Here is a 17,998-nt window from a genome sequence, read left to right as displayed (position 1 = left end):
CGGTGGTGAAAAACGGCTGCCCGATGATCGACGAGCACGACGGGGCAGCAGGCGGAAGGAAGCAGAAGAGCTGCTGGGCAAAAAAAGCACCTCAAGTCTGCCCATCAGAGTCCGAGATGTCGGTGTACTCGGAGTCGCGATCTATATCCTCGTACAACTCTAGCTCCCCCGAGTCCCTAAGGCGAGGTGGAACGCCTAATGGGGAGTCTTGAAGGACCCGGCTAAGAGCTAGAGTTATGCCGCATTCGAGCCTGGCTGCGAGGAGCTCACGAGTACACGCAGCATCGTCGGACTCAGCAGAGGATGGCAGAACAAGGGCAGGTGAGGGGCTTGCAGGCGGCGGATCGGTGGCGGAAGTTGTGAGATCCACTCCCTCAGCAGCAGGTGGAGAAACGGGGGGGGAAGGGCCCTCGACGTCGCGGTGGTCGGCCGAAACGGGGACGGCAGCCCTTTCCCCCTCAGCTGCAGACGGCAAGGAGTGGATCTCAGCAACGGTGGTGATGGTGTCAAGCTTCATGGCCGTGATCGGTGCCGGGTCGGTAGGGGGAGAGACAGACGAGCCAGTCGCCCTGTTGAGGGGTCCGTCCAGGCACAGCCGTTTGCGCGGTGTACAGCGGGGCCGAGGTGGAGGTGGCCGGGACTTGGGCTGCGCAGGAGGCCGCCGGGGACGACGATCTGGACGAGGGGCTGAATATGCGTCTCCGACAAAGCTCTGGGGGATGACAAGTCTTGGTAGCCCGTTCTCCTCAAAGATCTGAGGGAGGAGAACGTGCAACAGAGCCTTGTCACCCCCACGGAAAGCCTGTGCCGTAGCGACGCACATCGAGACCAGGAGATTAGTCTCCCCAGAACACCCAGGATCACGAGACTGGCGTCTCTGGGCCGTGGGGCGCCGCCGTGCATGGGCAGAGCCCTGCACAGCAGCACCTCCCGGCCCAGTGACATCCGTAGCCTCGGGACCCTTGGGTGACTGACGAAGCCGAAACTCCACAGCCTCACCCTCGCCAAGAGAGCGCCGAAAGTGTCGGGGGTTAGGTGCAACGATCCCGGGTCTGTGCACGAAAACATCAGCACCGGTGTCCCGGCGCTTGATGAAGCCGTACCCAGACTTCACGTTGAACCACACCACCGCACCTGTGATCTTCGTGACTCCCGGCGGCCTAGAACTACTGCTGGATGCCCCCCTCAACGGGTCGTAGACGGTGGCAGTAGATCGCTGGTCGGGCATAGCTGGGAAAGTCTAGGGGCTCCGCTAGCCAAGTTTCACTTAGACGGCAGTGATCCTCCTACGGCTGCTAGACCGGAACTGCAGTCTCATCATTTGCGACAGTTGTTTTAATTCTTTATTGTTATAGTATTTGTCTGTATGGTAGGAGCAATTTTTCTTCACGCGCCTTTTATGATTGAGTAATTCGTTAATAACCTTAACTAGGTCTTCGTAAAACTGGTCTGCACTGCTCGGATGATAGCCACTATACCATTCCCGCACACCATCAATAAAGAAATCAGCTTTATCTTTGGGTAGTGTTAATCGTTTTCTGCTATGTGTGATTTTTCGTTTTCCCAGTGGTATAGTGATAACAAGGGAGAAGTGATCACTTAGCAAGTCTGGTGCAATTTCACATTTTCCCTCTAGACCCTGACCATTTAGAATCACAGCGTAGTCTAATCTCCCTCCCTTGATATGTGTCGCCTCCTGTGTCCCCAGTACTTTGGATTCAGGGTAATCTAATATAAACTGTCTAAATCTCACGCCATTAGTATTGGTCTTTCCCTCTGTCTCCAAATCTTTGTGACGAGCATTAAGGTCCCCAGCTACTAAGGTCACTTCACTAAAAACAGTGTCAGGCAGAGAGCTAACGGCAAAGCAATTTTTAGAAACATACAGGTTAATTACGTTCAGCACACCCTCACTCAGATAAATTTTGACGGAAACTGACTCCACACCTTCACTCCTGTGGGGACACTCTAACAGCTCCGATGGAATGGAATTTCTTACGTATGTAGATACACCCCGTATACCATCACCCGCCATAAGTTGATACTTTGTATATCCACCGAGTTTAAACAGATTGCCATCCCTATCCCCCGTCTCCTGAAGGAGTATCACATCTATACAGTGATTTAAAATATAATAGTGAAGGTCTGTAATTCTATTTTTCAATCCATTCACGTTCCAAGATATTACCCTAAGTTCGCAGGGACCCATAATCCATAGGTGTCTCTAATACCATATTTGATATTTCCTCTAATTCCTTGGAGAACTTGTCCATATGTTTATGCAGTTCCAGCCAACCTTTAAACACCTTACACTTTTTCTCATCATCCTGGAACGTTTCCAAAACCCTTCCTATACCTGCAACACCACTGGTCAGAACCTTGTGAGTTTTGAGCGTTTTCTGTTTTCCCCTTATTACAATTTTACGCTCTGGAGACTTTTTGGCGTGTTCACTCTCACTGTTGCTGTTTACTATGTTGTCTGTGCTCTCACTATTGTATTCAGCATTTTCTGTCGGGTTCATAAGTTTATTAACTTTCTTTTCTAGTGCTTCTAGTTTTCTGCCCAGTTCTTTTATGTATATGATTAACTCACCATTTCCATCCGTTGATTCTCTCCCTCCCCTTGTCCTCTGCCCTGCTGTCCTTTCTTCCTGCCCCTCGGACTCTCGCGCCAGATAATTTGGTCTTTTTGGACACAGAGGAGACCTTGCATTGTGGTTTCCACCACAGTTACAGCACCGAGGTTCGACACGTGTCCCCATCTTGATTTTTTCTCCGCATTCGCTGGACTCGTGCTTCTTAGCGCAGAATCTGCAGCGTGTGTCCTCTTGGCAGCGCCAGGCCCTGTGTCCCCACCTGCTGCAGCGAAGGCAAAATGCTGGTTCCTCAGTATAGGGCCGTAAGCTTCTGTATCCAGCACCCGGAATAAAAACTTGCCTTGGGATGTCCCCTTTCATTAGGGCAATCACTTGGTTGTTCTCCTGTCCCTTGTTCATGTGTCGCTTGGCCCAGATAAACTTAGGGTCGTTCAGGAGGAATTCTGGGTCTAGAACATAAGAACATAAGAAGAGAGGACAACTGCAGTAGGCCGGTTAGCCCATGCTAGGCAGCTCCTAGAAGAGTAACTGAACTACTAGAATGAGATAAGGATAGCAAAGAAGAAGGCTCTCCCCCACCCTCCAAACCCTCCAGCCGAAGCCGGCAGGAAAAAGTCAGAAAGAACACTACGCCGTATAGAAAAACTGGCGTGGACATTTTACAGGAAAGTGTGAAAGGAGAATAGAGACTATCACAGTGTAACCTGAAAAGGAAAAATTATGAATTAGTATTGGTTATAAGATTTTCTTTTTTCTATATCCACCCCTTATTAGTCATATGCTTATCTAGCCTATGCTTGAAACTCTCAATGGAAGAGGCAGCAACTACTTTACTAGGTAGCTTATTCCATTCGTCTACTACTCTATTACCAAACCAATTTCTACCTATTTCCTTATTGAAACGGAATTTTTCTAGTTTGAAACCATTATTTCTAGTTCTATCCTGTATGCTCACTTTAAGTACCTTGCTAATATCTCCCTTATTTATACCCTTCATCCACATTACAGACCTCAAGTCTCCCCTTACTCTACGCCTCGCTAGCGAATGCAGACTTAGTCTTTTCAGTCTGTCTTCATATGACAGGTTCCGGACGTCATGTATCATTTTTGTCATTCTTCTCTGTACATTTTCTAACGAATTAATATCCATTCTATAGTAAGGACACCAAAATTGTACTGCGTAGTCTAAATGTGGCCTTACTAATGCTAGATAAAGTTTCATTATTACTTTAGATGATCTATTGCTCACGCAATAGTATTATGGGATATCTAAACACGATAACCTTGGTGCATCTCTCCCTCTCCTCCGGAACCTGCACTGTCACACCCTCAAAACCAGTCGTGGTCAGCATCTCCACTGCCTCCTGACTTCCTACTGTGACGTAAGGTCTCTGCCTACCTTCCTTAAACAGGACCTCGAACCGTCGATATGCAAGTCCAAGCTTCACCGTCCAGAGTAGTTTTTGGTGATAATTTAGGTCAGTGTTGGTGGGGAAGAGAAGCCTCACTCTATTCCTTGGGGTGGCCTCGTCACGGTCCTGGCTAGGCATTGCTCCTGACCCACGTGGTGTAGTCGGCTGCACTCCAGCTGCCTTCCCCGTATCACATGGTATAGTAACACCTCCATCTACCCCACACGACTTATTCTTTACCTTTTTGTTGTCTCTGTCCTCTTCTTCATCACTCGCTTCCCTCTCGCTGCCGCGTATCATCCTCTTTCTCTTCTCTCTTGTACTGATGACCTCCGTAAACCCGGTATCCATATCTATTTCTTCCTCGTTGTCACTCAAGGGGGCCTCCCTTCCCTCGTTCATGGCCATGGCACTAGCCATTTCAGGGCACGTTGGTTTTGTAGTGCATCCGATCAGTTTCAACTCAGTTGTTAAATTACTGTGTGATGAAGCGCTCTGGGAAGCACGTCTGCCTGCCACGGAGGTCAAGGACAGAATGAAGAGGGTGTATGTAGGTGAAGTGGAGGGAGGGAGAGGGAGGGGTAGACCGAGGATGAGGTGGAAGGATGGAGTTGAGAGGTATATGAGGGGGTGAGTTGGGGGTGGGTAGGCAAATGGTGGGTGACAGAGCGACTTGGAGGCGTTTTGTCTGCGGCCACTCTTTGCGGGATTAGGGCGTCGGGCTATAGATAGATAGATAGATCTATCGGTGGATAAATCAATAATTATATGGTGTCACGGTAGGGTCAGGCTCCATATTACCTCACCCTTACCAGCTTACTTCGGCATTTGTCAGGTTAATATACATAATACATTCACTGTTATGTCCATCCATCTCTCTCATTCTCCTCATCTCACCCTGTTTACTCCCCTCACATCATCATCATCATCATCATCATCATCATATTTCCCAGTTCTGTATTATATAACCATCTTTTTTTTTTTTTTACATACTACATAAATGTAAGATGTGTTGTACTTCATGAATATAGGATATGGCTGTATGATAGGCCAGCCAGTTGCAAGTAATGGTGTGTGTGTGTGTGTGTGTGTGTGTGTGTGTGTGTGTGTGTGTGCGCGTGTGTGTGTGTGTGTGTGTGTGTAATTCACCGGGTCGGTCAGGATCACTTGATGGTCGTGATCGTCAGCTTTTACCCTCCCGGAAGGGAGCTGAGAGCTCATATAGTCCGATCTAAGGGCAAGGCTGTGACCACACACGCACACACCAGTCCCCTTGCTCAAGGGGGACAGTAACCACCCACTTCGTCAGTGAAACTTTTCGCAACGTGTGTGTGTGTGTGTGTGTGTGTGTGTGTGTGTGTGTGTGTGTGTGTGTGTGTGTAAACTTAACCCATTAGCTGTGGTGGCTTCTCTTCAGTTAACATAAAATCGCTTACTGTATGCTGAAGTATATATACATATATATTTATTTTCCGGTCACAGCGTTCATCTAGCACGTCATATACTGTTCAGTTCTGCCGAGTTGCTCTTAGCTGAACGTATCGATGTAACGTTAGCCAAAACAAAATACCGTCTTTGTAACTAATTCGCATCTTACAGTTTCGATATCTAATCTCATTGTTCGTACATCACGATACTTTAGGCAGACAAGAAAAATAATCTACCGAAATAGAAAACGCTAGTTACATGGATAACTGATATATTTTTCGTTCCTGGACTAGGCACATTTTACCCCTCTCCTATTCTGTCCTACTTTAGCCTAAACCAACCCATCCTAACCTACTTTTCTCCACCCTACACTACCCTACCCCAGCCTACCCTACCCTAGCGTTCCCTACCCTATCCTACCGCTGAGGTGTCCTGTAGGGATACTCGTTCTTCGGTTTTTGCCAGGCTTAGGGAGGTGGAGGAGATTAAGGTGTTGGACATCCGTTCTGGGGGCGGAGAGACTTACAACATCCCTTTGTCTTGTTGTAAACTTTGGTCTACCCTTTCCCTGTCATGACACTTCTCCGGAGTCGATAATATTCCCCATGCAGTGCTGAGGTACCTGGATGATGAAGCAGTGTCCTTCCTCCTGAGTCTTATAAATAGAATTTGGAGAGATTCGTCCACTCCTGCTTCTTGGCGGGGGGGCTGTTGTCCTACCGTTTCACAAGCCAGGTATTGCAGGTCACCATCTTGGTTTGCGTGGTAGGTTGCCTTCACTGATTATGGAATTTTTCCGTATTGGTGCCACCTTGTTTCCCTCATATCCTCAAGAGGAAGGAGTGCCTCAAACTAGTGTCCTTAGTGTCACCGTCTTTGCTAAAGTTCAGGAAGATTTTGTTGGCTCTGTTCCGGAGGGAGTGTCTGCCTCGCCGTATCCTCGCTATCCACATCCGTTTGGGTACAGGGTGCAGGCTGCCATGGGGGATGTGGATGTTCCAACCTTTCTTGTTTGTCCTGTGCGTGTACCAAGGATGGCTCCCTGGCTCCTCTCAGGGGTGCAACCGTGTGTTTACTTTCCTGAGAGAGGGGCCTTTCTTTCCTCACAGGCGGCTCTTTGCTATTTTTTTAGAACATGCTTCCTCTCACAGTGTCTCGATTTTCGTATGTACTGATGGATTGAAATCCCGTGAGGGGACAGGCTTGGGTGTTATATTTCCCGATTTCATTCGTGGTAGGAGTCTTCCCCCCATCGTATCTACTTTTATCGCAGAACTTACTGCTATTTTACTCGCAGTCAAATTGATATTTAGCTTCCCTCCTGTTTGTTATACAGTTTTTAGCGACTCTGCCGATCTCCATTTTGTGTTTTCCCGTCCAATCCTCTTTTGTTGTCTACAGTGTTTTAGAATGGCTGTGCTTGCTAGGGACTGCTTTGTGGTTTTGTACCATTGTGGGCAATGAGCATGCTGACGCTCTGGCAAAGGCTGCTGCCTCTCGCCCATCCTCACCTCTCCCCTGCCTCGCTCAGTGATATTCACCTAACCACTCACTGTTTGCTCCCACTGGCAGAGTAGGTGGGATGCGGTGGGGGCCAACAAAATGTGTGATATTTGTGGGTAAACGGGCCCCTTCATTTGCCGAGGTCTGAATGCAGGTGGGAGACGGCTTTATGCTGGCTCCGAATGGGCCATTCCTGGTTCTCTCATTGATTTTTAATGGAGGACTCTCCCCCTACTTTCTGTGTGGAATGCTTCGTCCCCCTGACTCTTCGGCTTTTGCTGATGGTGTCCACTGTTGGGGATTTGCGCCATCGTTACCTCTCTGAGCACCGGGCAGGAGAGGGATTGTAGTCTTCTGTTGGTACTTGGAGAGGATGCTTGTTGTGGTGGAGGGGGAAACCTTTGCTTGGTGTAGGCAGCTGCACTACCGTGTAAAATTTAGTATACAGTGGTTTTAGTGTTCTTAGTGTTTTAGTGTTTTTCTTGTTTTAATTATGAATTGTATTGTGTGTGTGTGTGTGTGTGTGTGTGTGTGTGTGTGTGTGTGTGTGTGTGTGTTTCATCTTTTCGAGTGCTTTTATTCTCGTTGTCGTCCGGCGGCATATGACCCTGGTTGTTGTATCGCCAGATTTTATTGTATATACTTATTCAGTTCAGTTTACCCTACCCTACTCTTCTCAACCCTACACTAGCCTACCTCAGCCTACCCTACCCTACCCTGCCATTGCCAACCCAACTCTACCCTACTTTAACCTACCCTCCCCTGTACAGCCCTTTCACCACTACATTACTTTTCCTGTTTTCTTCTCTCTACCTTCGGATGATTTTCTTCACCTCTACAATAGAGAGAAATTTCGAACTGGAAGGGTTAAATACTGCCATCATCAACCCCATCTCTATCAGGGGATCTCCTAAGTTGAATAAAATCATGCGGTCAGCTAGGACAAGGTAAATAAGTTGTTCTCGGCTTGAAAGATTAAATGATTCTGTCCCGTCATCCTAAGAGGGTTTTCTGAAGCTGTAGGATATCGTCAGAAGCTAGCAAAGAGTAAAAGTGACATCCGCAAACCGAGAGCTCTGCGTCCAGCGCTCCGCGGTTCAAGTCCCAGAGGTGGACAGATGTTTTGACATGTAGACGTTACCAGGGCGTAGCTTGGTGGCCTACCCTTTAATATTCTGGACTAATGGTGGTCTAGCCTCGTGCCCCTGCGCTCCACCTCATAAAAAAAAAAAAAAAAGGAAAGCCAAGGGTCATGAATGAACTAAAGGACTGAACTAAGCGGAGAAGAACAAATAGGCGTTGGATATGACGGAACTAAACGGCAGTTATACCCACCTCTCTTCTGTACCCTACACTACCCTGATTCAGCCTACCCTACCCTACCCAGCCCTACACTACCCTACCCAGCCCTACCCTACCCAGTCCACCACCACCCAGCCCTATCTTACCCTGCCATAACCTATCCTACCCTCCCCAACTCAACTCGACCCATCCCTACCCCATACTGCCAAAACCAACCCAACCTTACCCCACCCTGTCAAGACCGACACAATCCTACCCCACCCTGCCAAAACCAACCCAGTCCTACTCCACCCTGCCAAACCCGACCAATCCTTTCCCACCCTGCCAAAAGCCGACCCAATCTTACCCCACCCTGCCAAAACCGACCCCATCCTACTTCACCTGGCCAAAACCGACCCAATCCTAACCTACCCTGCCATAACCGACCCATCCCTACCCTACTCTGCCAAAACCAACCCAATTCTACCCCACCTTGCCAAATGCGACCCAATCCTTGCCCACTCTGCCAAAACCGACCCACACCTACCCTACCCTGTCCAAACTGACCCAATCCTACCTCACCCTTCCAAAACCGACCCAATCCTACCTCACCCTTCCAAAACCGACCCAATCCTACCCCACCCTGCCAAAACCGATCCAATCCTACCCCACTCTACCAAAACCGAGCAAACCTTACCCCACCCTACCAAAACCAACTCAATTCTACTCCACTCTGCCAAAACTGACCTAATCATACCCCCACCCTGCCAAAACCGACCCAATCTTGCCCCACCCTGCCAAAACCAACCGAAACCTAACCAATACTCTGCCAAAACCGACCCAACCCTTCCCCACCCTGACAGAACCGACCCATACCTATCCCACCCAGCCAAAACTGAGCCATTCCTATCCCACCCTGCCAACTCTGACCCAATCCTACCCCACCCTGCCAAAACCGACCCATCTCTACCCCACCCTGCCAAGAATGACCCATCCCTACCCCACCCTGCCAAAACCGACCCAATCCTACCCCACCCTGCCAAAACCGACCCGATCTTACCCCACCCTGCCATATCCGACCCAATCCTACCCCATCCTGCCAAAACCGACCCGATCTTACCCCACCCTACCAAGACCGACCCATTCCTACCCCACCCTGCCAAGACCGACCCGTCCCTACCCCACCCTGCCAAGACCGACCCGTCCCTTCCCCACCCTGCCAAGACCGACCCATCCCTACCCCACCCTGCCATAACCGACCCAATCCTACCCCACCCTGCAAAAACCATCCAAGTCCAACCCCACCCTGCCAAAACTATCCCAGTCCTACCTCACCCTGCCAAAACCGACCCAACCCTACCCCACCCTGGCATAACCGACCCAACCCTACCCTGCCCTAACCAAACCAATCTTATCTAACTCATTTTTCACTCTAACACTTTCTTCAGTTTTCTTCATTCTTTCTCCAGACGATTTTCTTCAGCTCTGGAGAGGAATTTTGAATTTGAGGGGTTAGATACAGCCAGCATCAACCCCTTCTCTGTCAGGGGATCTCCTAAGTTGAATAAAATCGTGCGGTCAGCTAGGACAAAGTCTGAAGTCTGAAGGGTTAAATGATTCTGTCCTGTCATCCTAAGAGGGTTTTCTGAAGCTGTAGGATATCGTCAGAAGCTAACAAAGTGTAAAAGTGACATCCGCAGACCGGGAGCTCTGCGTCCAGCGCTCCGCAGTTCAAGTCCCAGAGGTGGACAGATGTTTTGACGTGTAGACGTTACCAGGGCGCAGTTTGGTGGCCTACCCTTTAATATTCTGGACTTATGGTGGTCTAGCCTCGTGCACCTGCGCTCCACCACATAAAAAAAGATAAAAATAAAAAGGAAAGCCAAGGGTCATGAATGAACTAAAGGACTGAACTAAGCGGAGAAGAACAAAAATCGTAGAGAAGATCGCCCCAAATTTGATGAGACAGTGTAGTATAACTGAGTGAAATAGGCGTTGGATATGACGGAACTATTATGATTTGTAATTATAATATGGAGTCCTAACACCCTGTCCAAACCGACACAATCCTACCTCACCCTGACAAAACTGACCCAGTCCTACCCCACGCTGCCAAAACCGATCCAACCCTACCCCACCCTGCTAAAACCGATCCAACCCTACCCCACCCTGCCAAAACCGATCCAACCCTACCCCACCCTGCCAAAACCGACCCAATCCTACCCCACTCTGCCAAAACCGACCAAATCCTAACCCACGCTGCCAAAACCAACCAAGACCTATCCTATACTCTGTCATACCCGACACAATCCTACCTCACCCTGACAAAACTGACCCAGTCCTACCTCACCCTGCAAAAACCGACCCAATCCTACCCCACCCTGCCAAAACCGACCCAATCAAACCCCACTCTGCCAAAACCGACCAAATCCTAACCCACGCTGCCAAAACCAACCAAAACCTATCCTATACTCTGTCATAACCGACACAATCCTACCTCACCCTGACAAAACTGACCCAGTCCTACCCCACGCTGCCAAAACCGATCCAACCCTACCCAACCCTGCCAAAACCGATCCAACCCTACCCCACCCTGCCAAAACCGATCCAACCCTACCCCACCCTGCCAAAACCGACCCAACCCTACCCCACCCTGCCAAAACCGACCCAACCCTACCCCACCATGCCAAAACCGATCCAACCCTACCCCACCCTGCCAAAACCGACCCAACCCTACCCCACCCTGCCAAAACCGATCCAACCCTACCCCACCATGCCAAAACCGATCCAACCCTACCCCACCATGCCAAAACCGACCCAATCCTACCCCACCCTGCCAAAAAAGACTCAATCCTGCTGTCACGAATCAATTCGCGACATTTCCTTTTTGTGAGAAGCCACGAACTAATAGTGGAAAACTCACTGTGTATCGCTCAGTTAACCGTTTCTCTCTCCATTTCGGGGTATACTTTTCAAATAATTCGTCACCGTTTTCAAAAAGTGACCGATTTAATGCACGTCACTAAGTGCGCTACTGAGCGATACAATTATTTCTTTATCGTTTGCCTCTGCTTCATTCAACCGTTAGCCACGCCTTCTTCCGGTGGCCTGTGCGTCCTGCTTAGGCATTATTTGAATTCAGTCTAGTGGCGGCTTTGACGGAGAGAGGTACTGTGCTCAGAAGTGAAGAGAGGTCAGCTAGCATCCCAAGCTCCACAGAGTATCAGTTTCTTCAAACTCCCACCTTAGTGGTGATACATAGTATTCATCGACTGGTATTTCTTTTGTGTATTTTGTAGTTTTAAGAGCTTAGTTAAGGTGTTTTTCCTAGGCGTAAGTATTTAGCTTCTGTGTGAGTGAGCGAGTGCGTCTCATTGATTTGATTTGAAATGTAATGTTAAATTTATTTTTGTAATTAATAAATTTAACAGTTCTATTTCTTGAGCTTAATGTAGAGTAAATCTTGTTTCATTTCTCCATAATTAAGCTTATTTTCCATATAGCTCCTAGCTTGCATAAACGTTTTACTATTCATAACTGGTACTTAGACCAGTCTTGTATTAACTTAAAATCCGTTGTGCCAGGAGTTAATGCATCAGCAAGAACCTGATGTTATTATTATTAGTATTAGTTATTTATTGTCAGGGGTGATGTAACTTTCTCCAGAGGCTAACAGTACAGTAATTCAGCAATTGTGAGTACGGTAATTAGTCTCTGCTGTGTACTGTTGAGGAAGTTTATAAATTCTCGTTCTCAGAGAATCGTGCTAAGCCAACGTAAAGTAATCGTTGCTTGATGTAGCAAGACAACCATTGTCTTTGCTCTTCAATATTATTGAATATTATCAATTTAAATAATATTTAACCATTTATTTCAAAATTACCGTGATATTTTAAAAACCCCGTGACACCCCCTCACCTCTTCCTTCTACCCCCCTCATCTCTTCCCTACCCCCTCATTTCTTCCCTACCCCCTCATTTCTTCCCTACCCCCTCATCTCTTCCCTACCCCCTCATCTCTTCCCTACCCCCTCATTTCTTCCCTACCCCCTCACCTCGTCCCTACCCCCTTCCCTCTTCCCTACCCCCTCATCTCTTCCCTACCCCCTCATCTCTTCCTTACCCCCTCATTTCTTCCCTACCCCCTCACCTCGTCCCTACCCCCTTCCCTCTTCCCTACCCCCTCCCCTCATCCCTACCCCCTCGCCTCTTCCCTACCCCCTCACCTCTTCCCTACCCCCTCCCCTCTTCCCCCTACCCCCTCCCCTCATCCCTACCCCCTCCCCTCTTACCTACCCCCTCCCCTCTTCCCCCTACCCCCTCATCTCTTCCCTACCCCCTCACTTTTTCCCTCTACCCCCTCACCTCTTCCCTCTACCCCCTCACCTCTTCCCTACCCCTCACTCCTCTTCCCTCCTACCCCCTCACCTCTTCCCTCTACCCCCTCACCTCTTCCCTCTACCCCCCTCCCCTCTTCTCCCTCTACCCCCTCACCCTTTCTTCCCTACACCCTTCACCTCTTCCCCCCTACCCCCTCACCTCTTCCCTCTACCCCCTCACCTCTTTCCTCTACCTCCCTCACCTCTTCCCTCTACCCCCTCTCACCTCTTCCCTCTACCCCCCTCCCCTCTTCCCTACCCCCTCACCTCTTCCCTCTACCCCCCTCACCTCTTCCCTCTGCCTCTACCCTAATCCTACCTCTATGCCTCTACCCCTCACCTCTTCCTTACCCCCTCATCTCTTCCCTCAACCCCACTCCCCTCTGTTCCCCTACCCTCACCTCTTCCCTACCCCACTTCACCTCTTCCTTCTACCCCCTCCCATCTTCCCTGCCACCAATGATCAAACTCCCTCCCCCTACTTTCTCGACACCTCTTCTCTCCACCTCTCAAGTTGAATTATTCCATTGACACGAAGAAAGGAAGAGGATTTTCGCATCTGACCAAGTTATAGGCAGAGGATATTTACACGGCCAGGCAAGCAAAGGATATTTACACCGACACGACAGACGACAGGAGTGTAGGAAATAATTAGCTTTCTTCACAAGTAAAAGGTATTTGAACCATTTTTAAACTTTTTGAAATTTGAAATATTTTTTTCTGAGCTTTTCTCACATCGTACACATAGTCATGCATTTTGTTTATTGTTAAAAGAGTTATTTTCACACACACACACACACACACACGCACACACACACACGCACACACACACGCACACGCACACGCACACGCACACACACGCACACACACACACGCACACGCACACACGCACACGCACACACGCACACGCACACACACACACACACACGCACGAAACACGCACACGCACACACACACACGCACGAAACACGCACACACACACACGCACGAAACACGCACACGCACCACACACGCACACGCACAAATCTCTCTCTCTCTCTCTCTCTCTCTCTCTCTGACAAATTTTGCACGAGAGCACTGATAGCTGTGTTGTGAAGGTGGTGATGTCAACGGTGTTGGTGGTGGTGGTGTGTGGTTGTGGTGGTGGTGGTGGTAGTGTGGGTGTGGTGATGGTACAGTATGGCTGTGAAGAACTTAAAGGAAGGATGTGTGGAATGGGAAGGAATTGGATGACAAGTTGGGGTTAGAAGACATTGACGTAAGTTTGCAATATAATGTTGGTGTTATGGAAAATAAATCTCTCAGGGAAATGCGCTACGAAGCCTGCTATGCCACCCAGAATACGGGACATAGGCTCAGCAGTAGCATATAGTGCGTACTTTGGCCTAATTGATATTTGCTCCACAGAAAACGATGGAAACGCCGGAGGACGAGATGTCAACCCTGGCCAGCGAGATGGCAACTGCAGGCGAGGGGGAAGGCGAAGCTGCAGCCCCAGAAGACGAGATGGCAACCTCAGAAGACGAGATGGCAACCTCAGAAGACGAGATGGCCACCTCAGAAGACGAGATGGCAACCTCAGAAGACGAGATGGCCACCTCAGAAGACATGGCAACCTCAGAAGAAGGGGTGGCAACTACGGAAGAAATAGCAGCTGTAGACGACGAGATGGCCGCTCGAGAACATGGCAAGCCCTGCAGAGGAACTGGTGCAGCGTGTGTTGTAGCTTGTACTGATAGGTGATGTGGTAGGGAGGGTAGCAGCAGCTGTGGCGGCACCTGTATAGCGTTACTCTGGTAGGCATTGCATTCCTTAGGCACCTTTGATGTTCCTGTATTTCCCCAGGCGATACAGAGACGGCTGCGAGGGAGAGACGAGACGGCCGAGAGACCAGGGGAGACCGGAGAGCCTGCAGGGAGATCGGAGCGCCGGACAGGACAGGTGACAGGTTGTATTTTTCTTTGTATTTTCCTTTAGGGTGTGATTGTGTGTGTGTGTGTGTGTTTGTGTGTGTTTGTGTGTGTGTGTGTGTGTGTGTGTGTGTTTAGTTCCCAGCATACTAGGCAGGGTGTGGCAGGTAGGTGGGTCTGGGGAGGGAGGTGGGGTGGGGGGAGGCGGGAAAGGGGGACTTCCTTCCACTTCCATCTTCCTCTCCGGCTGTCCTGTCTGCCTGTCCTCAGCGCAGCCGAACGTGCTGGGATGGTGTGTCTGTCTGTTAGTGTCTGTCTGCTTTAGTGCTTCTTTCTCTTCCCCACCTTTACTTTTTTATGCGCTTTTTCTTTTTCTGTCGTTCTAGAGTGAGCGTGATGGAGAGAGGGTAGAGGGGCGAGTAGGAGCGAGGGAGCGAGTTGGAGATAGACATAGGACCTACTACATAATATTAATTGCTAAAGGTATCTTGGCCGTATTTAACTGATATACTTTGATAATACTTGAAACATTTCCTCTAGTCCAATACTTTTGTGATATACTTTGAGATACTTTAATATATAAAATCTTCTGCCAGAGTAACCTAACAGCTGCTGCCATTGCTACTTGTATACTTTGTAAATGTATTGTAATTGTAAACTCTTGTAAAACACTAAAGATAATAAAAGAATCAGCTGTATATCAACTTTACTTTGCCCTTTATGGTATTACAAATGACTAAAATACAATATCACAGAAAAAGTTAAGTATGCAAAGAAAGCCTACAATGCTATACTCTAGTTCCCAAAGACATGGAACAGAGTACACAGTAGACTCTAGCACAAGTTAAATGATTCTGTCCCGTCATCCTAAGAGGGTTTTCTGAAGCTGTAGGATATAGTCAGAAGCTAGCAAAGAGTAAAAGTGACATCCGCAAACCGAGAGCTCTGCGTCCAGCGCTCCGCGGTTCAAGTCCCAGAGGTGGACAGATGTTTTGACGTGTAGACGTTAACAGGGCGTAACTTGGTGGCCTACCCTTTAATATTCTGGACTAATGGTGGTCTAGCCTCGTGCCCCTGCGCTCCACCTCATAAAAAAAAAAAAGGAAAGCCAAGGGTCATGAATGAACTAAAGGACTGAACTAAGCGGAGAAGAACAAAAATCGTAGAGAAGATCGCCCCAAATTTGATGAGACAGTGTAGTATAACTGAGTGAAATAGGCGTTGTATATGACGGAACTAAACGGCAGTTATACCCACCTCTCTTCTGTACCCTACACTACCCTGATTCAGCCTACCCTACCCTACCCAGCCCTACACTACCCTACCCAGCCCTACACTACCCTACCCAGCCCTACACTACCCTACCCAGCCCTACACTACCCTACCCAGCCCTACACTACCCTACCCAGCCCTACACTACCCTACCCAGCCCTACACTACCCTACCCAGTCCACCACCACCCAGCCCTATCTTACCCTGCCATAACCTATCCTACCCTCCCAAACGCAACTCGACCCATCCCTACCCCATACTGCCAAACCAACCCAGTCCTACTCCACCCTGCCAAACCCGACCAATCCTTTCCCACCCTGCCAAAAACCGACCCAATCTTACCCCACCCTGCCAAAAACCGACCCCATCCTACTTCACCCGGCCAAAACCGACCCAATCCTACCCTACCCTGCCATAACCGACCCATCCCTACCCTACTCTGCCAAAACCAACCCAATTCTACCCCACCTTGCCAAATGCGACCCAATCCTTGCCCACCCTGCCAAAACCGACCCACACCTACCCTACCCTGTCCAAACCGACCCAATCCTACCTCACCCTTCCAAAACCGACCCAATCATACCCCACCCTGCCAAAACCGATCCAATCCTACCCCACTCTACCAAAACCGAGCAAACCCTACCCCACCCTACCAAAACCAACTCAGTTCTACTCCACTCTGCCAAAACTGCCCTAATCATACCCCACCCTGCCAAAACCGACCCAATCCTGCCCCACCCTGCCAAAACCAACCGAAGCCTAACCTATACTCTGCCAAAACCGACCCAACCCTTCCCCACCCTGACAAAACTGACCCAGTCCTACCCCACCCGGCCAAAACCGACCCAACGCTACCCCACCCTGCCAAAACCGAACCATTCCTACCACACCCTGCCAAAACCGACCCAACGCTACCCCACCCTGCCAAAACCGAACCATTCCTACCACACCCTGCCAAAACCGACCAAGTCCTACCCCACCCTGCCAAAACCGGCCCAATCCTACTCCGCCCTGCCAAAACTAACCCAACCTTACCCCACCCGGCCATAACCGACCCAACGCTACCCCACCCTGCCACAACCGTCCCATCCCTACCCTACCTTAACCAAACCAGTCTTATCTAACTCATTGTCCACATTAACACTTTTTTCCATTTTCATCTTTCTTCCTCCAGACGATTTTCTTCAACTCTGGAGAGAAATTTCGTACTGGAGGGGTTAGATACAGTCAACATCAACCCCTTCACTACGAGGGGATCTCCTAAGCTGAATAATATCGTCCGGTTACCTAGAACAAAGTAACTAAGTCATTCTCTGTCTGAAGGGGTTATTGTGTCTGTCCCATCATCCCGAGAGGGTTTCTTTAAGCTCCAGGAAATCGTCTAAAGGTAGCAAAGTGTAAACATGACGTCAGCACTTGTTCTAGGCGCCACAGATCGAGTCCCGGAGGTGAACAAAGGTTTTTATATCATATAGACGTTTTATATTTTATATTTTGCAACTTTCAGAGGCATTTACTCAGCTTTAGGAGTCTTATGGATAGGCTTAATCAAACGTATCGAACCTCCCATGTTAGAAAAAATAGCTTACAGCTATGCGTCCTCGTACTGAAGGGGCGGAATGGACAGATCGAGTGACTAAGATATTGAATTATGTATATGACTGGTTTTGTTGTTACTTCTATTATTATTATTATTATTATTTCAGGCAAATGTCCCAGGCTTCTAGACTGGCTGACTAGCGAATATTATTGAGTCTCCCGTGGCTCCGTGCTCCTTCCACTCAAGAGCCTGCACTTCACGCATTCCACGCACAAGATGGCCCCACCGCTGCATTCCTGCGAAGACGAGAGGTCAAGAGGACAACACTTGCTTTTTGTTTGTTTGTTTACTGTAATTGTTTAAAGTTGTGATCCCTCCAACTTGAATGCTCAGTTGTAACTATAGATAACTAGAATACGATGCTAGTCACGAAGAAGGGCTATGAAAAGATACAGAGCTCGTAGTATTGGCTGGATGAATCACTCTTGCGTGATAATCAAAGACGGTGAATAAAACCCACACTTGTAGACGAAGAATATAATTACCAAACAGTTTCGGTGGACACTGCCACCATCTTCAGTGGTCAAGATAGTGAGAGGGAGTGACATACTGATTATACAAGGGTTCCTTTTTATGCCTGTGTGTGTGTGAAAGGGTGGGGTAAGGTGGTGGGGTGG

At 48.9% G+C, this 17,998-nt stretch overlaps 1 protein-coding gene across 1 annotated transcript in view; it reads left to right on the top strand.

Annotated features, from left to right (window-relative positions):
* The window catches only part of LOC145389996 (high affinity cGMP-specific 3',5'-cyclic phosphodiesterase 9A-like), a 36,681-nt gene extending 19,151 nt beyond the window's left edge, over positions 1 to 17,530 (top strand). The window contains exon 9 of the mRNA XM_080265090.1: positions 17,488 to 17,530. Within this exon, the coding sequence (XP_080121216.1) occupies positions 17,488 to 17,508 (21 nt within the window). The 3' untranslated portion in view covers positions 17,509 to 17,530. The remainder of the gene's footprint in view (positions 1 to 17,487) is intronic.
* The last annotated feature ends 468 nt before the right edge of the window (positions 17,531 to 17,998 follow it).

This window comes from Coenobita brevimanus, unplaced genomic scaffold (assembly GCF_032717465.1).
Source record: "Coenobita brevimanus isolate Jiangsu-jjx unplaced genomic scaffold, ASM3271746v2 jjx.HiC_scaffold_2691, whole genome shotgun sequence".
Taxonomy (NCBI): Eukaryota; Metazoa; Arthropoda; class Malacostraca; order Decapoda; family Coenobitidae; genus Coenobita; species Coenobita brevimanus.
Note: the sequence above shows the minus strand (reverse complement) of the source record. Positions and strands in the feature narration are given on the sequence as shown.